This window comes from Mobula hypostoma, chromosome 14 (genome assembly GCF_963921235.1).
Source record: "Mobula hypostoma chromosome 14, sMobHyp1.1, whole genome shotgun sequence".
NCBI classification, from domain to species: domain Eukaryota; kingdom Metazoa; phylum Chordata; class Chondrichthyes; order Myliobatiformes; family Myliobatidae; genus Mobula; species Mobula hypostoma.
Genome location: NC_086110.1, coordinates 78680129 through 78705907, shown reverse-complemented (window position 1 = coordinate 78705907; position 25779 = coordinate 78680129). Strand labels below are relative to the sequence as shown.

At 44.7% G+C, this 25779-nt stretch overlaps 1 protein-coding gene across 2 annotated transcripts in view; it reads right to left on the bottom strand.

The window, feature by feature from the left end:
* Positions 1–16813, bottom strand: part of LOC134356368 (WD repeat-containing protein 88-like) — an 82840-nt gene extending 66027 nt beyond the window's left edge. Inside the window, exons 1-2 of one of the 2 annotated variants that reach the window (XM_063067282.1) lie at positions 16221–16813; positions 3337–3447 (exon numbers count right to left, since the gene is read on the bottom strand). In XM_063067282.1, coding sequence (XP_062923352.1) covers positions 3337–3447; positions 16221–16361 — 252 coding nt within the window. In that variant the 5' untranslated portion in view covers positions 16362–16813. Of the gene's footprint in view, positions 1–3336; positions 3448–16220 lie in introns of those variants that run through there. The other variant, XM_063067283.1, reaches the window with a different exon arrangement.
* Between the last annotated feature and the right edge of the window lie 8966 nt (positions 16814–25779).

The window sequence follows — 25779 nt, the reverse complement described above, 5'->3', positions numbered from 1 at the left end:
CCCCCCCCCCAATCTCTTTGTTCTCTTAACACTTAATAACAATCAGAAGCAACAAGTTTGAAGCCTCATTCTTGACATGGGAAGAACCTCAGATCATGGGCACAACAGTAGCTTCATGGTTAGCTCAATATGAAGGATGGGTCTGGCCCCACTCCTGCGCAACGCCCCAGTCAGCTGGTCGTTGTCACCGTACCTGTCCTTCGTAGAAAAGTTCTTCCAGGAGAACGCCTTTGACCACAGGGCCATCAGGCAGTGGTCGGCACGTTATGTCCTGCAGGCACTGCTGGAGAAGGACGTGATGGACACAGTGGGGTGCTTCCCTGAGCAGACCGTCCAGTTCATCTGGCAAATTGCCTCATTGCCAGACCTCACCAACAGGCATCAGGACCTCGCCTGGCTAGCGGTGACAGGGGCCCTCCCAGTCAGATCCCTCCTGTACGCCCAGAACGTCGTCTCCACACCCTGCTGCCCACAGGAGGACTGCAGTGAGGAGGAGTCTGTGACCCAGCTCTTTGCACACTCTGAGTTCGCAGAGAAGGTGTGGAGGAGGATGAATGGGCTAGTGTCACGTTTCATCCCCAGCAGCTGCGTAACAGGGACTCTCTGATCTACGGGCTGTTCCCGGGGACGCACACAGAGACCAACATCCGGTGCTGCTGGCAGATCATCAATTCGGTGAAAGGTGCTCTTTGGTCAGCCCGAAACTTGATGATCTACCAACACATGGAGATGTCCGTGGGAGAATGCTGCCGACTGGCACGTTCTCGGCTGCAGGAGTACGTGCTGCGGGACGCACTGAAACTCGGTGTAGCCACCGCAAGGGCCCGGTGGGGAAGGACTACAGTTTAAGGTTCTTCTCCTGCCGGAGTGGGAGGGGTCGGGTGGTGGGGAGGATACTGCTCAACAACGGTGTGGAAAGGTGAAACAACAGAGTGCCACGTGGGTGGCCATAAGTATGGACATGTATAGACCATAATGGAAACATCTGTAAAGGATTGACAGTCGTTGAATGGTTTATTGTACATAATTTTATTTTTGAATAAAGTAAATTTCTTTTTTAAAAAGTGGCAGGGTTCGGGTTTCAATTTTGGTGCTGTCAGTAAGGAATCCGGGTGCTCTGGTTTCCTCCCACAGTCCTATGACGTACTGGTTGGTAGGTGAATGGGTCATTGTAAATGTTCCTGTGATTAAGCTCGGGCTAAATTGATGTGTTGCTGGGTGGTGCAGCTCATTGGGTCTACCTGCCCACCAGTGAGCACATCTACATGACACACTGTCGCAGAAAAGGAGCATTCATCATCAAGGGACCCCTACCACCCCAGGTGATGCTTACTTTTTGCTTCTACCATGGGGAGGAAGGTACAGGAGCCTCATAACCCACACATCCAGGTTCAGAAACCCTCAACCATCAGGCTCGTGAACCAAAGGGGATAACGTCACTCACCTTCACTTGGCCCACTCATCACTGAAATGTTCCCACAACCAATGGACTCACTTTCAAGAACTCGTTACCTCATTATTTATTCCTTATTTATTATTATTATTTCTTTCCTTTTGTATTTACACATCATCATCATCAGGTGCCATGCCCAGTTTGAGCTTTGACTGCCATGGCCCACACACTCCTGTTTCGGGTCAAGTGGATCAATTCATTGGTATTCATTTCCAGTTCTCTGGCTGCTGTCTCCATCATCATCTGTCTTTGTCTTCCTCTTGCTTTCTTCCCTTCAATCTTCCCCATAATTACCGTGCATTCTAACTCCTCTTTCCTAATCACATGTCCAATGAAGTCACATTGCCTTTTCATGATCTCATACATTATTTCTCTTTTTGTGCTTGCTGTGTTCATGACATCCTCGTTAGATATTCGTTTCATCCATGAAATTCTTTGCATCCTCCTCAAAAACCACATGTCTGCTGCTACAATTCGTTTCCTCATGTTACTAGATATTGTCCAACATTCTGAGCCATATGACCAATTTCCCCCAGGATCAATAAAGTATGACTATGACCTAACTGGATAAATGTAACATTTCAGTACTCTGAGGCGGGCTGTCATGCCTAGTTTAGTATTGGTCAGTATGGTCTTCATTCTCGTAAAGGTGTCTTTTGCCATCCCTATTCTTCTTTTGATGTCCATGTTGCACCTGCCATCTGATGCCACCCAGCTTCCTAAGTAGCAAAAGTTCTGTACTTGTTTTATATCTTCCCCATTTATTCTCAGCCTGCAGATAGGATTCTCCTTCTTTTTGGATATCACCATACATTCTGTCTTTTTGCAATTAATAGATAGACCCATTTTTGCACTTTCTTCAACAACTATATCAATTAAGTTTTGTAGTTCTTCCTCCGTACTTGCAATTAACACAGTGTCATCTGCATATCTGAAATTATTGATGTTTTCACCGCTAACTTTGATTTCCAAGATGTCTCATTTTTTGTAATATTGTTTCACTGTACACATTAGATAAATCAGGGGAGAAAACACACCCTTGTCTAACGCCTCTCTTGATTTTCGTAAACTGACTCACTTCTCCATCTATTCTTACAGCGGCAGTTTGTTCCCAGTACAGATTTCTGATTAGGCGGAGGTCTTTCGAATCTAGATCTAGAGTTTTCTGTAATATTTCAAATAACTTATTGTGCTTCACTTTATCAAATGCTTTTGTGTAGTCGATAAAACAAACAAATCTTTTTGCACTTGAATAGCTTGTTCTGATAGTATCCTTAACATCAATACTGCATTTCTTGTACCTTTGTCTTTCACAAAACCACATTGTTCTTTGCCTATTTCAGCTTGTATCTTACCTTTAGCTCTTGTCATCAAAATTCTTAGAAGTATCTTGTTGATATGACTCATTAAACTTATGGTCCTATGTAATTCACATTCTATTGCTCCAGCTTTCTTAGGAAGAGTGATAAATGCTTATTTTTTCACCTCTTCTGGTATTAGAAGAGGGGGAGGGGGAGGGAGAGGGGGAGGGAGAAGAGGAGGGAGAGGGGTAGGGGAGGGGGAGGGGGAGGGAGAGGGGGAGGGGGAGGGAGAGGGGGAGGGGGAGGGAGAGGGAGAGAACAATTGCAGGAGGGCAGCAGTGTGGAGTCCGCTCTGCTACCCATCGCTGCCTAGAAACCCCTGAGGGAGAGGGTGGTTTGAGGGTGAGGGAGGGGGTGAGGGTGAGGCATAGAGACAGCTCAGGGTCCTGCACACTGCTCAGTGAAATATTGTTCATGGGGAGTGCGGGAGGAGGAGGAATCCACAGCTTGACTCAAACAACTGGCACACAGCAGTTGAACATCTCATGGTAAAATGGATGAACACAGAGAAAGGACTCTTACCCAGAGGATTGCAGTTTCATCAAAGGAAGATGTGAGAAACCTCGTGTCACTGAAGCAGAACATACAGGAGCTCACCTGCTGAGTGTGGCCATGGAAATCCCAGAATGGAATCTGCACACAGACATAATTGCATTAGAGACTAACTCCAATACCCACACCTCCCCTCCCCACAGCCGCCCCACCCCTCTCCTCCCCTCCCCTCTCCACAGCCACCCCACCCCTCTCCTCCCCTCCCCACACTTGTAAGTTCACGACCCACCTCTCTCTACAGCAAGATAGTGATAATTTTTCAAAACTCGTTAGATTCTGGACTAGTTCCTGAGGATTGGAGGGTGGTTAATGTAACCCCACTTTTTAAAAAAGGAGAGAGAGAGAAACCGGGGAATTATAGACCGGTTAGCCTAACGTCGGTGGTGGGGAAACTGCTGGAGTCAGTTATCAAGGATGTGATAACAGCACATTTGGAAAGCGGTGAAATGATCGGACAAAGTCAGCATGGATTTGTGAAAGGAAAATCATGTCTGACGAATCTCATAGAATTTTTTGAGGATGTAACTAGTAGAGTGGATAGGGGAGAACCAGTGGATGTGGTATATTTGGATTTTCAAAAGGCTTTTGACAAGGTCCCACACAGGAGATTAGTGTGCAAACTTAAAGCACACGGTATTGGGGGTAAGGTATTGGTGTGGGTGGAGAATTGGTTAGCAGACAGGAAGCAAAGAGTGGGAATAAACGGGACCTTTTCAGAATGGCAGGCGGTGACTAGTGGGGTACCGCAAGGCTCAGTGCTGGGACCCCAGTTGTTTACAATATATATTAATGACTTGGATGAGGGAATTAAATGCAGCATCTCCAAGTTTGCGGATGACACGAAGCTGGGTGGCAGTGTTAGCAGTGAGGAGGATGCTAAGAGGATGCAGGGTGACTTGGATAGGTTGGGTGAGTGGGCAAACTCATGGCAGATGCAATTTAATGTGGATAAATGTGAAGTTATCCACTTTGGTGGCAAAAATAGGAAAACAGATTATTATCTGAATGGTGGCCGATTAGGAAAAGGGGAGGTGCAACGAGACCTGGGTGTCATTATACACCAGTCATTAAAAGTGGGCATGCAGGTACAGCAGGCGGTGAAAAAGGCGAATAGTATGCTGGCATTTATAGTGAGAGGATTCGAGTACAGGAGCAGGGAGGTACTACTGCAGTTGTACAAGGCCTTGGTGAGACCACACCTGGAGTATTGTGTGCAGTTTTGGTCCCCTAATCTGAGGAAAGACATCTTTGCCATAGAGGGAGTACAAAGAAGGTTCACCAGATTGATTCCTGGGATGGCAGGACTTTCATATGAAGAAAGACTGGATGAACTGGGCTTGTACTCGTTGGAATTTAGAAGATTGAGGGGGGATCTGATTGAAACGTATAAGATCCTAAAGGGATTGGACAGGCTAGAGGCAGGAAGATTGTTCCCGATGTTGGGGAAGTCCAGAACGAGGGGTCACAGTTTGAGGATAGAGGGGAAGCCTTTTAGGACCGAGATTAGGAAAAACTTCTTCACACAGAGAGTGGTGAATCTGTGGAATTCTCTGCCACAGGAAACTGTTGAGGCCAGTTCATTGGCTATGTTTAAGAGGGAGTTAGATATGGCCCTTGTGGCTACAGGGGTCAGGGGGTATGGAGGGAAGGCTGGGGCGGGGTTCTGAGTTGGATGATCAGCCATGATCATAATAAATGGCGGTGCAGGCTCGAAGGGCCGAATGGCCTACTCCTGCACCTATTTTCTATGTTTCTTAAGTTCAACATGTACACTTGCTGGGTGAGAAGGGTCCCACTCAGATTCCCTCCAACTCTCTACCCCTGTACCTGAAATTTGTGTCTACCAGTCTTATCCAACAGTGAGATAGAGAATGTTTCCTGCAGTCTACCCCATCTGGCAGATGAGGCTCGTCAGCCATGTTTGGCGACTGATCGAGGAGAAGGTAATCTGATCTCAACCCTGCAATGCCTAATGGCTATACCCACACATGGAGAGGCTTAGGGAGTAAACCCTGATGAAAAGCTGGATCCCTAAGGCAGTTCTACGTTCACTGACAACTCTTGAGATGCCACTCCTGTGGATCCTTCAGCTGCAGGGAGATAGGGTGCCTGCTGCATGGCCAACAGCTAGCTCTCCATATCGCACTGCCTGGGCTTGCATATTGGCTTGTGTATCAACTGGCACGCCAACAGCTCGGACACTACATCTATGGTCGATCATGACCAACAGAGGTCCTCACCTTACCTTTAAACCTCAGAATTTTACGCACCTCAGTCATGTCATCTTCTCAACCTACCCTGTCCCACAGAAAACTGACCTAGGCTCTCCATTTGCCTTGTAACTGAAACTCCCTGGTGAATCTCGTCTACACCCTCTCCGGCTCTATCACAGCATGTTCCAGCTTGGCAGCATCTGCAGGCAGGACTTCGGTGAGGTCTGACAAAGTTTTACAAAATGACAGCATATCCTCCCTGGTTTCCATACATACTACCTGACCTTTTTTTTTTATTAAGTGCAATCGTGAACAATAGTCAGATCAGAAATGCTGATCAAGTCAACTAGTTCCCAAAGACAACTCTGATAGGCCAATCAGATGGTTCACTGCTACTCAGTGATAGAACACAAAAAAAATCATATGTACAATTAAGAAACCTCTTAAAAATAGTAGAAATACTGGAGTCATGATGATCATGATGAAGTCTGCTGGACAGAGACATCGGGGGGCGGGAGGGATGTCTCGTACTCTCAGTCGCTTCACACCACAGAAACCAGCATAAGCACCAGCCTGATGGGCCAGAAGGCTCGGGACAGACTTTGACTTTTGACTGTCCTCCATAATTCAAAGAGATTGAAGGATAAGGATGCAGGGTGACAAAACGTGGCAGGAACACTTGGAACTAAAAACTAATCCGTACCGGGAGAAAACAGCACCTGTTCTTTCTGCACTGTTCTCCAGCAGTTTAAGGACTAAGTCCAGCCGGAACATAACTCACAAGTTCTCTTGAAAGTCAGGTATTAACCCTACCTACCAACAACCAAGCATTGCCATCCTGGTCCCCTTCATGACAGCTTATGAAGAAGCATGTGACTTCCCTCCTAGAGATGATGGGTGTTTGTGCACTCGACTCTTGAAGGCTTGGACCCCATCATCGCAGATGTTTCCAACCACAGCATCTGGAAGGCTGTTCCAAATTCTGATAGCACAGCAAAGGAAGCTTCTATCCAGTGACACACATCAAAGTTGCTGGTGAATGCAGCAGGCCAAGCAGCATCTATAGGAAGAGGTGCAGTCGACGTTTCAGGCCGAGACCCTTCGTCAGGACTAACTGAAGGAAGAGTGAGTAAGGGATTTGAAAGTTGGAGGGGGAGGGGGAGATGCAAAATGATAGGAGAAGACAGGAGGGGGAGGGATAGAGCTGAGAGCTGGACAGGTGATAGGCAAAAGGGGATACGAGAGGATCATGGGACAGGAGGTCCGGGAAGAAAGACAGCGGGGGGGGGTGACCCAGAGGATGGGCAAGAGGTATATTCAGAGGGACAGAGGGAGAAAAAGGAGAGTGAGAGAAAGAATGTGTGCATAAAAATGAGTAACAGATGGGGTACGAGGGGGAGGTGGGGCCTAGCCCTCCAGCTTTCAAATCCCTTACTCACTCTTCCTTCAGTTAGTCCTGACGAAGGGTCTCAGCCTGAAACGTCGACTGCGCCTCTTCCTATAGATGCTGCTTGGCCTGCTGCGTTCACCAGCAACTTTGATGTGTATTGCTTGAATTTCCAGCATCTGCAGAATTCCTGTTGTTTGCGTTCTATCCAGTGATTAGGTTCTCACATCAGGCATAGAAACAGCATGAGCAGGCACAGATAAACTTGATTGTGTGGTGCACCGTCTCTCATAAGGTGAAGGCAGCATGGCGCGAGGGTCTGCAGGGCTGTGGCTGCTGTGCATTTTGTACAGCACAGTAGCTGCAGCAACCTGTCGTCTGTGGTGTAAGCTACTGATGGCTAGCTTCTCATGAGCTGTGGCTTCATCTACACCTATAATCCTGCTGAGTTCCTCCACAATGTTGTGTATTGGGATTAGGTGGAGAATTATTATTTGTTTTCTGGTTTAACCTTTCTATGCTTGCTAGTATTTTTATATAAAATGTCCAGTGCAACGCTTTATGGGGCCAGCTGTAAGATTCAATTGCTGCTGCTATCTGTAAGCGATCTCCCGGTGACCATGTGGATTTCCTCTGAGTGCTCTGGTTTCCTCCCATATCCCAAAGACCTGTGGGTTCGGGTTAGTTACTTGTGGACACACTGCGTTGGTGCCAGAAGCATGACAACGCTTCCCCCCACGCTGCACTGGTTGTTGATGCAAACAACATGTTGCACTCAACACACTAAATGCTAGAGGAACTCAGCAGGCCAGGCAGCATCGATGAAAAAGAGTACAGTCAATGTTTCAGGCCAAGACCCTTCATCAGGACTCGGCCTGAAATGTCGACTGTACTCTTTTCCATCGATGCTGCCTGGACTGCTGAGTTCCTCCAGCATTTTGTGTAAACACAAAATAATCTGCAGATGCTGGGGTCAAAGCAACACTCACAAAATGCTGGAGGAACTCAGCAGGTCGGGCAGCATCCGTGGAAACGATCAGTTGACGTTTCCGTCCTGACGAAGGGTTCCGGCCCGAAACGTCGACTGATCATTTCCACGGATGCTGCCCGACCTGCTGAGTTCCTCCAGCGTGTTATGAGTCCAGCATTTTGTGTGTTGCTTGAATTTCTAGCATCTGCAGATTTTCTGTTGTTTGTGAACATATTTCTCAGTCTGTTTTGATGTACGTGTGACAAATAAAGCTAATCTTCAAATCATTACATAATCAGCTACATACATGTAATTATTCAATGAATTGATCCAATCTTCAATATGCCTCCTTCACCACATCATCTTCAAGGATCAGTAGACTTGCACATGCAAGTCTCTTTGTCCTCAACACTCCCAAGTGCCCTTACCATTCATGCCGCATGTCCTAGCCCCATTTAGGCTTCCAGAGTCCGATACCTTACAGTTACATGAGAAGATCTGCAGATCCAAAGCTGGAAATCGAAAGCATCACATATCACATGTCCAGAAGATGTTGCATTTCCAACACCTGCAGATTTCTTGTGTTTATGATTTACTGCGCCTCCGCGGTCTCTTCGGGGGATGCCTACCCTGAAGAATTTAAATCTTCCCTTTGATGGAAGTTCAGCCAGACCCTCTGTCACTGCTCCTCATCTGTGATCTCTGCTGCCCTCCAACTCATGGAACATGTGCTCACCCAGACACACTACCACAGCCACGTATCCCCCCTGGGAACTTGTCTTTGCCGGCACCTTATGCCACGTGATTCCAGATCCATTTTCTGGCTTCTCAATTCACACCCACCAAGGACTGATCACATTCAAATAGCTGCTGGTCTAGGCGCTACCCTTTCTGCCATGCAGAGATACCTGGTGGCCCTGTCTGAGTCGCGGCCTCCCACTCCCACTCAAACTTTGACTCCATCCTCAGCCCTGACAGCTCTGGTCACCTCTGTACTGGTGACACTACTGTCACCAACACCGGTTCCAACCATCCCGAGCAGATTCCATCGCCGTCAACGTCAGTTCCTACAACCCCGGACACCTTCAAACTGCTAATTGCGCGTCCTTTAACTCCAGCCTGGACCTTGACGGACAGCACCGCCAGGGAGAGACTTCATGCACTGCCGCTGGAAACCCAGTCTTCCCCTCTCCCACCATAACTCTGCAATCCTGTGTCTCTCAGGCCCCACTGCAACTCTTGAGTCGAAGTCTCTGTCTTCCTCCCTCCCCACCTTCCCTCCTCTCTCCTCAGACACGAGCAACCCTCATCATTGTCCCCCGTGCCTACACTTCAGTGAGTTCTCCACTCGCCATGATGCCAAGCTCTTCCGTCTACTTTGACAAGGGCTCTCCAGTCCACAGCCATGACCCCTTCTCCCATCTCCAACTCTCCTCTTCTTGGGACACCTTGCTTTGGTTTTCTGCTTGGATCTGCTCCAGATCTTTTCATTGCTAACTGCCAACAAGTCACCAACCGTCTTGATTTTACTACTCCTCTCTCCATTTCTTTTTTTTTTATATATATAATTTTTATTAAATTTTCAAAAAGAATACATGAAAAGATAAAATCTACCCCCCCTCCCCTTAACCCTCCCCCCCCATATGTAATCCTACCTAAAAGAAAGAAAGAAAAAAAAAGAGAGCCGCCTGGATATTGGAAGGTTTCCACATGCTCCATGGGATTCAAAATAAATTTGGTATAATTATTCGTTACTTTCCCCAAGTAAACAAATTCTTTGTCGGAGCACTTAAATATGACATCCTATCTTTTGTAAATAAGGGCGCCAAATATTCAAGAATGTTACATAATTATCTCTTAAATTATAAGTAATTTTTTCAAGTGGAATAGAACTAGCCATTTCATTATTCCAATGATCCATACTTAAATACGAATCAGATTTCCAAGTAACTGCTATAGTCTTCTTAGCTACTGCCAATGCAATTTTTATAAATTCTTTCTGATATTTATTCAATTTAAGTTTCGGTTTTATCCCTTCAATATCACCTAATAGAAATAATACAGGGTTATGTGGAAGTTGAATTCCAGTAATTTGTTCCAATAAGATTCTTAAATTTATCCAAAAAGGTTGAATTTTAAAACAAGACCAAGTAGAATGTAAAAAAGTACCAATTTCTTGATTACACCGAAAACATTTATCAGATAGATTTGAGTTTAATCTATTTATTTTTTGTGGTGTAATATATAATTGGTGTAAAAAATTATATTGTACTAATCTAAGTCGAACATTTATTGTATTTGTCATACTGTCCAGACAAAGTCTTGACCAATTTATTTCATCAATATTAATATTCAGATCTGTTTCCCATTTTTGCTTTGACTTATGGGTTCCTTGCTTAATTGTCTGTTCTTGAATCAAATTATACATACAAGAAACAAATTTTTTAATTTTTCCTTTTTGAATTAAAATTTCAATTTCATTAGCTTTTGGCAAAAACATTGTTTGACCCAGCTTACCTATCAAGTAAGCCCTTAACTGAAAATAACAAAAGAAAGTATTATTAGATATTTTATATTTATCCTTTAATTGTTCAAATGACATCAATATACCTCGCTCAAAACAATCTCCTATAAATTTAATCCCTTTTTGGTACCAATTATATAAAAGTTGATTGTCCATTGTAAAAGGAATAAGTCTGTTCTGAAACAAAGGTCTCCTTGCTAATAGAGATTTCTGTGTTTCCTTATCAACATTTATCTTATTCCATAGATCAATCAAGTGTGTTAATATAGGAGATTCTTTCTTTTCCCGTATCCATTTAGATTCCCATTTATATATAAAATCTTCAGGTTTATTTTCTCCTATCTTGTCTAGTTCTATTTTAATCCATGCTGGTTTTTGATCATCAAAAAAAGATGCAATAAATCTAAGCTGATTTGCTTTATAGTAATTTTTAAAGTTTGGAAGTTGTAACCCTCCTAACCTAAATTTACATGTCAGTTTTTCCAATGATATTCTTGACATTTTACCTTTCCAAAGAAATTTTCTCACAGATTTATTTAACTCTTGAAAAAATTTCTGTGGCAATTGTATTGGTAATGTTTGAAACAAATACTGTAATCTCAGAAATATATTCATTTTTACAACATTGACTCTACCTACTAATGTTATTGGTAGTATCATCCATTTGTCAAGATCTTCTTGAATTTTTTTCAATAGTGGTAAATAATTAAATTTATATAAATTCTTTACATCACTATCAAGTCTTATACCTAAATACTTTATACCATTTACCGGCCATCTAAATTGGGTTACTAATCGACATTGACTATAGTCTCCTTTAGTAAGAGATAAAATTTCACTTTTATCCCAGTTTATTTTGTAACCTGATACCTTCCCATATTCATCCAATCTGGAAGATAATTTATATAACGAATGTTGTGGGTTTGTTAAATAGATCAAAACATCATCGGCAAAAAGATTAATTTTATATTCCTCTTGGTTAACTCTAAAACCCATAATATCTGGATCCAATCTAATTAGTTCTGCTAATGGCTCTATCGCCAATACAAATAGAGCAGGTGATAATGGACAACCTTGTCTAGTTGACCTTTTTAGCTGGAATGATGTTGAAATTTGAGAGTTTGTCACTACTTTAGCTTTAGGGTTAGAATTTAAAGTTTTAATCCAATTTATAAAAGATGTTCCTAACCCATATTTTTCTAATACTTTAAATAAAAAATCCCATTCTAATCTATCAAATGCTTTTTCTGCATCCAAAGCTACTACTATACTCTTCTCATCCCTTTTTTGTGCCAAATGAATTATACTGAGTAGCCGAATTACATTATCTGCCAGTTGTCTATTTTTAATAAATCCTGTTTGATCCATATGTATTAATTTTGGTAAATACTTAGATAATCTATTCGATAAAATTTTTGCTATTATTTTATAATCCGTATTCAATAAAGAAATAGGCCTGTATGAAGTTGGTTTCATAGGATCTCTGTCCTTTTTTGGCAATACTATTACAATCGCTGTTGAAAAAGATTCTGGAAGTTTATGTATTTTTTCTGCTTGACGTATTAGTTCCATAAAAAGAGGAAATAGTAAATCTTTAAATTTTTTATAAAATTCAGGTGGAAAACCATCTTCTCCTGGAGATTTATTACTTTGAAGTGATCCTAAAGCTTCTTCAACTTCTTTTAATGTAAAAGGCATATCTAATCCCCTCTGTTCTTCCAAATTCAATTTTGGAAGAGAAACTTGTGATAAAAACCTTTCTATCTCATTAACATCGTTTTGGGATTCTGATTGATATAATTCAGAATAAAAATTTTTAAAGGTTTCATTTATTTCAAGAGGTTTATAAGATATTTTATTTGCCCTTGTTCTAATTGCATTTATTGTTTTGGAAGCTTGTTCTGTTTTCAACTGCCAGGCAAGAATTTTATGTGCTCTCTCACCTAACTCATAATACCTTTGTTTAGATCTTATAATTGCTTTTTCCGTTCTATATGTCTGAAGAGTATTATATTGTAACTTCTTATTGACAAGTTGTCTTCGTTTTTCTTCTGACATATATCTTTGTGATTCTTTTTCTATTCTTGTAATCTCTTTTTCCAATTGATCTAGTTCTGCCATATATTCTTTCTTAATTTTAGACGTATAACTTATTATCTGTCCCCTAAGATATGCTTTCATCGCATCCCATAATATAAATTTATCCTCCACTGAATGAAAATTTGTATCCAAAAAAAATTGAATCTGGTTTTTCATAAAATCACAAAAATCTTGACGTTTTAATAATGTTGAATTAAATCTCCATCTATAAGCCACTTCTTCCTTATCAGCCATTATTATTGTCATTAATAAAGGAGAATGATCTGATAATATTCTTGCTTTAGATTCCATATTTTTCACTCTGTGTTGAATATGTATTGATAATAGAAAAAAATCTATCCTTGAATAAGTTTTATGTCTATGGGAATAGAACGAATAGTCTCTTTCTTTAGGATTGATTCTTCTCCATATATCAATCAAATTTAAATCTTTCATCAATGATAAAGTTAGATTTACTACCTTCGATTTTATAACAGCCTTGGTTGATCTATCTAAGACTGGGTCTAAGCAAAAATTAAAGTCTCCTCCAATTAATATTTTTTCATGTGCATCCGCCAAATTCAAAAAAGTTTCTTGTATGAATTTTGCATCATTTTCATTTGGTGCATAAATATTCATGAAAGTCCATAGTTTGGAAAAAAGTTGACAATGTATAATCACATATCTCCCCGCAGAATCAGTTATTACATTTTGTATTCTAATTGGTAACGTTTTATTGATCAAAATTGCTACTCCCCTCGCTTTTGAATTAAATGAGGCCGCAACAACATTACCCACCCAATCTCTCTTTAGTTTCTGATGTTCTGTTTCTGTTAGGTGTGTTTCCTGTAAAAAAGCTAAATCTATCTTCATTTTTTAAATATATGTTAAGATTCTTTTTCTTTTCACTGGTCCATTAAGCCCATTAACATTAAAACTCAAAAAATTCAATAAATTAGTCATTATTCTTAACAAAGTTACTCCAATCTAAAACATTACTTATCTTCTCAACTCTCATAGTTCCTTGGGGAATCTCTTTAAACTTCACCATGATGCTATGTGTTCCCCCACCCCCCAACCTTCCAGGCAAAAAGAGAGAAAAAAGATAGAAAAAAAAGAAAAAACAAAATACCCCCCCACTAATGTTGTGAATGAAAAGATACACAACACTACCCCCCTCCATTTTACGGGTCGCGGCAATAGCCACGCTTGCACACATGATTAACGTAGCAATTGGTCAGTGCTTCTTCCAGCTCCCCCGCAACAAAAAAAGTTATATATATATATATAGACAAAATTAGTATTATTATTCCCAACTAATTTCCTCCAGTGTTAACCTTTCTTACCCCCCTCATATAATTAATACTATATTTATACATTCATCCAGCTTCAAAAATCCAACAAATCCATTCTTAAGCCCAATCTTCATCTTCAATCTTTCTCGCTCTCCTGAGTTTGTTCTTGTATCTGGTGAATATTCAGAGAATCTTGCACAAACTGCTCCGCTTTCTGGTAATCATCAAAAAATCTTTTTTCTCCACCAGACAAAAAAATCTTCAAAGTTGCAGGATAACGCAGTATAAATTGATAACCATGCTCCCATAGGGTTTTTTTCACTGGATTAAACATCTTCCTTTTGTTCAAAAGTTTGTAACTTATATCAGGGTAGAAAAAAACTTTTTTCCCTTTAATTATCAATGGCCCTTTTCTATCTTTGGCAGCTCGAACAGCTGCCTGAAGAATCCTTTTCTTGTCTTGAAATCTTAAGAATTTTATTAAAATCGATCGTGGATATTGGTCATCTTTTGGTTTTGGTCTTAAAGCTCTATGTGCCCGCTCAATTTCAATTGATCGAGCCTCCTCTCCCATTTGCAAAACCTCCGGGATCCATCTTTGAAAAAATTCTATTGGCTTTTGTCCTTCCATACCTTCTGTAAGACCAACCATTTTAATATTATTACGTCTACTGAAATTTTTCAACATGTCCACTTTCTCCAAGAGTCGATTTCTTTCCGAATTCCAGACAAGCAAATCATTTTCTGTTTTTTCCACTCTATCATTCATAAGCCCCATTTCTCTTTCCATCTTCTGAAGCTTCTTTTCCATTTTGTCCTGTCTTTCCATAACTTTATTATAGCATCTCTTCGTATCTCTAAGCTCCTCTCTTACTTTCCTTAATTCAGCCGTTGATTTCAATACAGCCTCTCTTATGTCTCTATCATCTCCTTTACTTCCACTCTCCTCTCTCCATTTCTAACCTCACTCCTTCTGAACACACTGCTCTCCGCTCTCTCCGCACTAATCCTAACCTCACCATCACAGATAAGGGGGGTGCTGGATTAGTCTGGCGGATGGTCCGCTACCCTGCTGAGGCCAGACAGCAACTCTCAGACCCCTCCTCTTACTTACCCCTTGAACAGGACCCCACTAAGGAGAATCTGGCCGTTGTCTCCCGCACCATCACCTACCTTATTGACTCTGGGGATCTCCTATCTACTGCCACCAACCTCATACTCCCTTACCCTGCACCTCCCGTTTCTACCTCCTACTCAGTCCCGAATGAAGGGTCGTCGACTGTTTACTCTTTTCCATAGATTTTCCCTGGCTTGCTGAGTTCCTCCAGCATGCTGTGTGTTACCTCATATTTATCTGGATTAAACTCCATCTGCCCTTTCTAAAAAACTGTGGAGACAAAATTTACCTCTGACAGATGCCCAGGTCAGGACAGTGACAGGAAGTGGCAGAGCCCTGGGTACTGGGGAGTGTTGTAGAACAGAGAGAGACCTCGGGATATGGGACATAGTTCACTGAAGGCGGTCACACAAGCAAACAGGGTGGTGAAAAAGGTGTCCACCAGAGTTAGACGAGGAGCTTGCTTGACAGCTTGGGCCCTGTACTCACGGAGGTTTACAGGAGTGGGGAGGGGGTGAATCCTCATTGAAGCCTACCAAATATTGAAAGGCTGATACAGAATGGTTGTAGTTGGCTAGGCAATTTGACTAGAATGGATGAGTTGGGATGAATGGTCTGTTTCAATGTTGTATAACTCAGCTGATTTCACCAACACACTGCAATCACCCCATACCTTAGAGTACCATCTACACTATCAACAACTCCACCAGTCTGTAAACTTACTGATCATGTCACTCACATCCATATCCAGATTGTTTATGTATAGAACACAGAACAGTACAGGGCAGGGTTGGTCTGTACCAACCATGATGCCAATTTAAAATATACGACTGCTCTACACATGGCCAAACTCTCTCAGACACTCTGGTGTCTAAGTTCCTCTTAAACACCAGCATCAATCTTTGCCTCCACTACCCACATGACAGTAATTGCCATGTAAATCTCCTTTAAACTTATCCCCTCTCACTTTAGCTATGCCCTCTCATATTGAGATGTTCCAACCATGGGGAAAAAGACTTTAATTTCACTATCTATTTCTTTGACGTTCTCACAAACCGCTCAGATCTCTGCTCAGCCTTCGCGGCTCAGGAGAAGACAACCCAAGATTGTCTCACCTCCTGGTAAACCTCTCATGCAGCCTCCCCGAAGCCTGGACACCCTTCCCAAAACGACAGACAATGCTCCAGACTGAAGTTCAGAGAGTGCGAGCGAGGGTGGGGCTGGGGTACGGAGGGGTTACCTGTGTGGTGAAGGTCCCGCCCGGCCTACCTGTGTCAGCCTCTGCTGCTCGCGGTGACAGCTGCTTGGGCTTGGGCCTGGGCCGGGGCCGCTCCCCTTCAGCGGCTCCGGCCCCAGTGGGTTGACGGGCGGCCCCTCCGCGGTCTCCTCCCGGGGGCAGCTCAGCGGCATGGCGTTCCTCTCGTCACCCTGACAACGGCGGTCACGTGGTCCCGCACGCAGCGCGCGTGCGTGGCAACGACCCCCGTTCACGTGCGCAACTAGCCCGCGCCTCGGGCCTCGGGCCGGGTTTGATCCCCGGCGTCGGCGGAGGGCTGCTCTCCTCCTTCAAGCCCTGACTGGGGAGACTAGTGTCGCACTACATTCTGATCGTGGGCAGGGACCTGATGGACTGAAAGTGCCTCGGGCCCGGAACCCATTCCTGGTGGTCCGTCTCGGCCCCAGGCCTGACCGCTCAAGCCTAGCCCCACCTCCTGTACTCACCAGTCTCGGACCACATCCCAGAGTCGGCGATGGTTCTACAGTGGGACAATATTCCTCTCTGGATTGTACATTGGAACTAGTTTGGATTGAAACTTTACTGAACTGATCTTTGAAATCACACCCCCCTGTGTAAAACTGCACTCCCGGATTCGTAACACCCACCTGCGTAAAACTGCACTCCCCTACCTGTGTAACACCCACCTGTGAAAAACTGCACTCCCCTACCTGTGTAACACCCACCTGTGAAAACTGCACTCCCCTACCTGTGTAACACCCACCTGTGTAAAACTGCACTCCCCTACCTGTGTACACCCACCTGTGAAAAACTGCACTCCCCTACCTGTGTACACCCACCTGTGAAAACTGCACTCCCCTACCTGTGTAACACCCACCTGTGAAAACTGCACTCCCCTACCTGTGTAACACCCACCTGTGAAAACTGCACTCCCCTACCTGTGTAACACCCACCTGTGAAAACTGCACTCCCCTACCTGTGTAACACCCACCTGTGAAAACTGCACTCCCCTACCTGTGTACACCCACCTGTGAAAACTGCACTCCCCTACCTGTGTAACACCCACCTGTGAAAACTGCACTCCCCTACCTGTGTAACACCCACCTGTGAAAACTGCACTCCCCTACCTGTGTAACACCCACCTGTGAAAACTGCACTCCCCTACCTGTGTAACACCCACTTGTGTAAAACTGCATTCCCTGACTCTTAACACCCACCTGTGTAAAACTGCATTCCCCGACTCTTAACACCCACCTGTGTAAAACTGCACTCCCCTACCTGTGTACCACCCACCTGTGTAAAACTGCATTCCCCGACTCTTAACACCCACCTGTGTAAAACTGCACTCCCCTACCTGTGTACCACCCACCTGTGTAAAACTGCACTCCCCTACCTGTGTAACACCCACCTGCGTAAAACTGCACTTCCCCACCTGTGTAAAACTGCATTCCCTGACTCTTAACACCCACCTGTGTAAAACTGCACTCCCCTACCTGTGTACCACCCACCTGTGTAAAACTGCATTCCCCGACTCTTAACACCCACCTGTGTAAAACTGCAGTCCCCTACCTGTGTAACACCCACCTGTGTAAAACTTCATTCTCCGACTCTTAACACCCACCTGTCTAAAACTGTATTCCCCGACTTAACACCCACCTGTGTAAAACTGCATTCCCCGACTCTTAACACCCACCTGTGTAAAACTGCATTCCCCTACCTGTGTAACACTCACCTGTGTAAAACTGCATTCCCCTACCTGTGTAACACTCACCTGTGTAAAACTGCAGTCCCCTACCTGTGTAACACTCACCTGTGTAAAACTGCATTCCCCTACCTGTGTAACACTCACCTGTGTAAAACTGCAGTCTCCTACCTGTGTAACACCCACCTGTGTAAAACTGCATTCCCCTACCTGTGTAACACCCACCTGTGTAAAACTGCATTCCCCTACCTGTGTAACACCCACCTGTGTAAAACTGCATTCCCTTACCTGTGTAACACGCACCTGTAAAACTGTATTCCCCTACCTGTGTAACACCCACCTGTGTAAAACTGCACTCGTATACCTGTGTAAAACTGCAGTCGTATGCCTGTGTAACACCCACCTGTGTAAAACTGCACTCGTATACCTGTGTAAAACTGCAGTCGTATGCCTGTGTAACACCCATCTGTGTAAAACTGCACTCCCCGATCTCTTAACACGCAACTGTAAAACTGTAGTCCCCGACTTGTGTAACACCCACCTGTGTAAAACTGCAGTCTCCTACCTGTGTAACACCCACCTGTGTAAAACTGCAGTCCCCTACCTGTGTAACACTCACCTGTGTAAAACTGCATTCCCCTACCTGTGTAACACCTGTGTAAAACTGCAGTCCCCTACCTGTGTAACACTCACCTGTGTAAAACTGCATTCCCCTACCTGTGTAACACTCACCTGTGTAAAACTGCAGTCCCCTACCTGTGTAACACTCACCTGTGTAAAACTGCATTCCCCTACCTGTGTAACACCCACCTGTGTAAAACTGCATTCCCCTACCTGTGTAACACCCACCTGTGTAAAACTGCAGTCTCCTACCTGTGTAACACCCACCTGTGTAAAACTGCATTCCCCTACCTGTGTAACACCCACCTGTGTAAAACTGCATTCCCCTACCTGTGTAACACCCACCTGTGTAAAACTTCATTCCCTTACCTGTGTAACACGCACCTGTAAAACTGTATTCCCCTACCTGTGTAAAACTGCACTCGTATACCTGTGTAAAACTGCAGTCGTATGCCTGTGTAACACCCACCTGTGTAAAACTGCACTCGTATACCTGTGTAAAACTGCAGTCGTATGCCTGTGTAACACCCATCTGTGTAAAACTGCACTCCCCGATCTCTTAACACGCAACTGTAAAACTGTAGTCCCCGACTTGTGTAACACCCACCTGTGTAAAACTGCAGTCTCCTACCTGTGTAACACCCACCTGTGTAAAACTGCAGTCCCCTACCTGTGTAACACTCACCTGTGTAAAACTGCATTCCCCTACCTGTGTAACACTCACCTGTGTAAAACTGCAGTCCCCTACCTGTGTAACACTCACCTGTGTAAAACTGCATTCCCCTACCTGTGTAACACTCACCTGTGTAAAACTGCAGTCCCCTACCTGTGTAACACTCACCTGTGTAAAACTGCATTCCCCTACCTGTGTAACACTCACCTGTGTAAAACTGCAGTCTCCTACCTGTGTAACACTCACCTGTGTAAAACTGCAGTCCCCTACCTGTGTAACACTCACCTGTGTAAAACTGCATTCCCCTACCTCTTAACAAGCACCTGTAAAACTGCAGTCTCCTACCTGTGTAACACCCACCTGTGTAAAACTGCAGTCCCCTACCTGTGTAACACTCACCTGTGTAAAACTGCATTCCCCTACCTCTTAACACGCACCTGTAAAACTGCACTGTCCGACCTGTGTAACACCCACCTGTGTAAAACTGCATTCCCTGACTCTTAACACCCACCTGTGTAAAACTGCATTCCCCGACTCTTAACACCCACCTGTATAAAACTGCAGTCCCCTACCTGTGTAACACCCACCTGTGTAAAACTTCATTCTCCGACTCTTAACACCCACCTGTCTAAAACTGTATTCCCCGACTTAACACCCACCTGTGTAAAACTGCATTCCCCTACCTGTGTAACACCCACCTGTGTAAAACTACATTCCCTTACCTGTGTAACACGCACCTGTAAAACTGTATTCCCCGACTCTTAACACCCACCTGTGTAAAACTGCATTCCCTTACCTGTGTAACACCCACCTGTGTAAAACTGCACTCGTATACCTGTGTAAAACTGCAGTCGTATGCCTGTGTAACACCCATCTGTGTAAAACTGCACTCCCCGATCTCTTAACACGCAACTGTAAAACTGTAGTCCCCGACTTGTGTAACACCCACCTGTGTAAAACTGCAGTCTCCTACCTGTGTAACACCCACCTGTGTAAAACTGCAGTCTCCTACCTGTGTAACACCCACCTGTGTAAAACTGCAGTCCCCTACCTGTGTAACACTCACCTGTGTAAAACTGCATTCCCCTACCTGTGTAACACTCACCTGTGTAAAACTGCAGTCCCCTACCTGTGTAACACTCACCTGTGTAAAACTGCAGTCCCCTACCTGTGTAACACTCACCTGTGTAAAACTGCAGTCCCCTACCTGTGTAACACTCACCTGTGTAAAACTGCAGTCCCCTACCTGTGTAACACTCACCTGTGTAAAACTGCAGTCCCCTACCTGTGTAACACTCACCTGTGTAAAACTGCAGTCTCCTACCTGTGTAACACCCACCTGTGTAAAACTGCAGTCCCCTACCTGTGTAACACCCACCTGTGTAAAACTGCAGTCCCCTACCTGTGTAACACCCACCTGTGTAAAACTGCAGTCTCCTACCTGTGTAACACCCACCTGTGTAAAACTGCAGTCCCCTACCTGTGTAAAACTGCATTCCCCTACCTCTTAACACGCACCTGTAAAACTGCACTGTCCGACCTGTGTAACACCCACCTGTGTAAAACTGCATTCCCCTACCTCTTAACATGCACCTGTAAAACTGCACTGTCCGACCTGTGTCACACCCACCTGCACAAAACTGCACTGTTCTACCTCTGTAACACTGTTCTGTCCTCACAAACAAGAGAAAACCTGCAGAAGCTGGAAATCCGAGCAACACACACAAAATGCTGGAGGAACTCAGCAGGCCAGGCAGCATCTATGGAAAACAGTACAGTCGACATTTCGGGTCAAACAGCAAGGAAAGCTATCATAGCTTGCAACAGGATCAGGACCAGCTGGAAAAATGGGCTAAAAAATGGCAGATGGAATTTAATGCAAGCAAATGCGAGGCATTGTACTTTGGTAGGACCAATCAGGGTCGATCTTACACAGTGAACGGTAGGGCACTGAGGAGTGTGGTAGGACAAAGGGATCTGGGAATACAGGTCCATAATTCATTGAAGGTGGTGTCACAGGTAGATAGGATCGTAAAGTAAGCTTTTGGTTCACTGGCCTATTTAGTATTTCGTATAAAGTATATAAGCACAGGAGATGGGATATTGCATTGAAGCTGTGTAAGATGTTGGTGAGGCCTTATTTGGAGCATTGTGTGCAGTTCTGGTCAACTATCTACAGGAAAGATGAATTGAATTGACTTAATTTCTTACAGCTTTCATATACACAAGGAGTAAAAATCTTCACATTATGTCTCTGAATGTGCAATGTACAAACTATAGTAATTTGTAATAAATATACAACAGAACAGTCAATATAGCTTAGAAATACATTTGTGTCAGTGTGAATTAATCAGTCTGATGGCCAGGTGGAGGAAGCTGTCCCGGAGCCTGTTGTCCTGGCTTTAATGCTGTGGTACCGTTTCCCGGATGGTAACAACTGGAACAGTTTGTGGTTGGAGTGACTTGAGTCCCCAATGATCCTTCGGGCCCTTTTTATGCACGTGTCTCTGTAAATATCCTGAATAGTGAGAAGTTCACATCTACAGATACGCGGGGCTGTCTGTACGACTCTGCAGAGTCCTGTGATTGAGGAAAGTATAGTTCCCATACCAGGCAGTGATACAGCCAGTCAGGATGCTGCAATTGTGCCCCTGAAGAAAGTCTTTAGGATTTGGGGACTCATGCCAAACTTCTTTAACTGTCTGAGGTGAAAGAGGTGCTGTTGTGCTTTTTTCACAACACAGCCGGTATGTACAGACCAAATGAGGTCTTCAGTGATGTCTATACCGAGGAACTTAAAGCTGTTTACCTTCTCAACCCCAGATCCATTGATGTCAATAGGGGTTAGCCTGTCTTCATTCCTCCTGTAGTCCACAACCAGTTCCTTTGTGTTTGTGACATTGAGGGAGAGGTTGTTTTCTTGACAATAAGGCTGAAAGAATACAGAGAAAATTTACAGGGATGTTGGAGGTGTGGATAGTGTGGAGGGCTGTCAGAGGTTACAGCGGGACATTGATAGGATGCAAAACTAGGCTGAGAAGTGGCAGATGGAGTTCAACCCAGCTAAGTGTGAAGTGGTTCATTTTGGTAGGTCAAATATGATGGCAGAATATAGTATTAATGGTAAGACTCTTGACAGTGTGGAGGATCAGAGGGATCTTGGGGTCCGAGTCCATAGGACACTCAAAGCAGCTGTGCAGGTTGACTGTGGTTAAGAAGGTATACGGTGTATTGGCCTTCATCAATCATGGAATTGAATTTAGGAGCTGAGAGGTAATGTTACAGCTATATAGGACCCTGATCAGACCACACTTGGAGTACTGTGCTCAGTTCTGGTCGCCTCACTACAGGAAGGATGTGGAAGCCATAGAAAGGGTGCAGAGGAGATTTACAAGGATGTTGCCTGGATTGGGGAGCATGCCTTATGAAAATAGGTTGAGTGAACTCGGCCTTTTCTCCTTGGAGTGATGGAGGATGAGAGGTGACCTGATAGAGGTGTATAAGATGATGAGAGGCATTGATCGTGTGGATAGTCAGAGGCTTTTTTCCAGGGCTGAAATAGCTGCCACAAGAGGACACAGGTTTAAGGTGCTGGGGAGTAGGTACAGAGGAGATGTCAGGGGTAAGTTTTTCACTCAGACAATGGTGAGTGCGTGGAATGGGCTGCCAGCAATGGTGGTGGAGGCGGATACGATAGGGTCTTTTAAGAGACTTTTAGATAGGGACATGGAGCTTCGTAAAATAGAGGGCTCTGGGTAAGCCTAGTAACTTCTAAGGTAGGGACATGTTCGGCGTAACTCTGTGGGTATTGTGCTGTACGTTTTCTACGTTGCCGGGTCTGGAGGACCTGAATTATAAGGAAAGATTGACTAGGTTAGGACTGTATTCCTTTGAATGTAGAAGATTCTTGATTACATTCTTGATTGGTCAGGGCATGAAGGGATATAGGGAGAAGGCAGGAGATTGGGGCTGAGAGGAAAATTGGATCAGTCATGATGAAATGACATCCTGTACTCAATACTTTGATTTAAGGCCAATATGTCAAAGCTTTTTTTTTAAAGCCCTATCTACCTGTAACACTACTTTCAATGAATTATGGATCTGTATTCCCAGAGCCCTCTGTTCTACTGCACGCCTTAGTGTCCTACCGTATACTGTGCAAGCCCTACTCTGGTTGGTTCTCCCAAAGTGCAACACCTCACACTTGTCTGCTTTAAATTCCAACTGCCGTTTTTCCAGTTGGTCCAGATTCCGATGCAAACCTTGATTGTCTTCCTCACTGTTCACTATGCCCCCAATCTTGGTGTCATCCACAAATTTGCTGATCCGGTTTCCCAGATTATCATTAAGAGTGTTGATATACATGATAAACAACAGACCCAGCATGAATTGCTGAGACACACCACTGGTCGCAAGTTTCCGGTCAGAGAGGCAACCATCCACTACCATGCTCTGGTTTCTCCTGCAAAGGCAGTGTAAGGGTAAGGGAAGCTAATCCGGAAGATTAAGATGCATGGAATCCACGGAAAATTGGCTGTTTGGATTCAGAACAGCCTTGTGCATGGAAGACAGAGTGTAGTTGTTGAAGGGACGTACTCCAGCTGGAGGTCTGTAATTAGAAGTGTTACACACAGTGCTGGGACGTCTCCTGTTTGTGATGTATACAAATGGCCTGGTGAACATGTAGACTGGTGGAGTTGTAGATAGCGTAGAAAACTGGCAAAGAATACAGCACAATATAGATCAGTTGCAGATATGGGCTGAGAAATGGCAGATGGAGTTTAACCCAGATAAATGTGAGGTGTTGCACCTCAGGAGGGCAAATGCAAGGAGATAATACCCCGTGGGGGAAAACACTGCCATACCCAACAACCCATAAGAAAAAAAACAATGTCCCACCCCACACCCCATAGGGAAAAAACACTCCCTCTCCTGCTCCCCATGGGACAAAAAACACTCCATCACTCCACACCTTGCGGGAAAAGCACTACCCCACGCCAAGTGATGTGGGAAAAACACTCCCACAACCCATGGGAAAACATTCCCTCACCCCCACAGCACGTGGGAAAAACACTCCCCCACCTCATTCCCCATCAGAAGAAAACACTCCCTCGAACTACACCTCATGTGAAAAAACTTCCACGCCCACACCCTGTGGGAGGAAACACTCCTTCGACCCAGACCCCATGGGGAAAAAAATAATCCCCCACTTCACATGCTGCGGGGAAAAACTCCCCTGACCCAAACTCCATGGGGAAAAAAATAATCCCCCACTTCACATGCTGCGGGGAAAAACTCCCCTGACCCAAACCCCATGGGGAAAAAAATAATCCCCCACTTCACATGCTGCGGGGAAAAACTCCCCTGACCCAAACCCCATGGGGAAAAAAATAATACCCCACTTCACATGCTGTGGGGAAAAACTCCCCTGACCCAAACCCCATGGGGAAAAAAAATAATCCCCCACCACATCCTGCAGGGAAAAACACTTCCTCACCCCACCCCCCATGGGAAAAAACACTCACCCACCCCACTCCCCATGAGAAAAAAATACTCGCCCAGCCCACAACTTGTGGGAAAAGCACTACCACACTCACACCCTGTGGGAAAAACATTCTGCCACCACACAACTGGTAGAATAAACACTCCCTACCCCACATCCTGGGGGGAAAAAATTCCCTTACCATTCATCCTGTGGGAAAGACACTCCCAACAGCACATACCCCACGGAAAAAAAATCTCCTTCACTCAACACCCCATGGGAAAAAAACACCCTCTCAGCCCACACCACATTGGAAAAACACTCCCCCACTCCACACCCTGTGAAGAAAGCACTCTGCCCCCCTAATCTCCATGGGAAAAACACTCCCTCGCCCCACAGCCTTTGGGAATGAAACACTCCCTCACCCCCACAGCCCCTGGGAAAATACACACCCCACCCATCACCCTGTGGGGAAAAACACTCCTCTACCTCACATCCTGTGGAGAAAAACACTCCTCCACCCGACACCCAGTGGGGAAAAACAATCCTTCACCTGACACCCAGTGGGAAAAACACTCCTCTACCTCACACCCTGTGGGGAAAAACACTCCTCTACCCGACACCCAGTGGGGAAAAACAGTCCTTCACCCGACACCCAGTGGGAAAATACACACCCCACCCATCACCCTGTGGGGAAAAACACTCCTCTACCCGACACCCAGTGGGGAAAAACAGTCCTTCACCCGACACCCAGTGGGAAAATACACACCCCACCCATCACCCTGTGGGGAAAAACACTCCTCTACCCGACACCCAGTGGGGAAAAACACTCCTCTACCTCACATCCTGTGGAGAAAAACACTCCTCCACCCAACACCCAGTGGGGAAAAACAGTCCTTCACCCGACACCCAGTGGGGAAAAACAGTCCTTCACCCGACACCCAGTGGGAAAAACACTCCTCGACCTCACACCCTGTGGGGAAAAACACTCCTCTACCCGACACCCAGTGGGGAAAAACAGTCCTTCACCCGACACCCAGTGGGAAAAACACTCCTCTACCTCACACCCTGTGGGGAAAAACACTCCTCTACCTCACATCCTGTGGAGAAAAC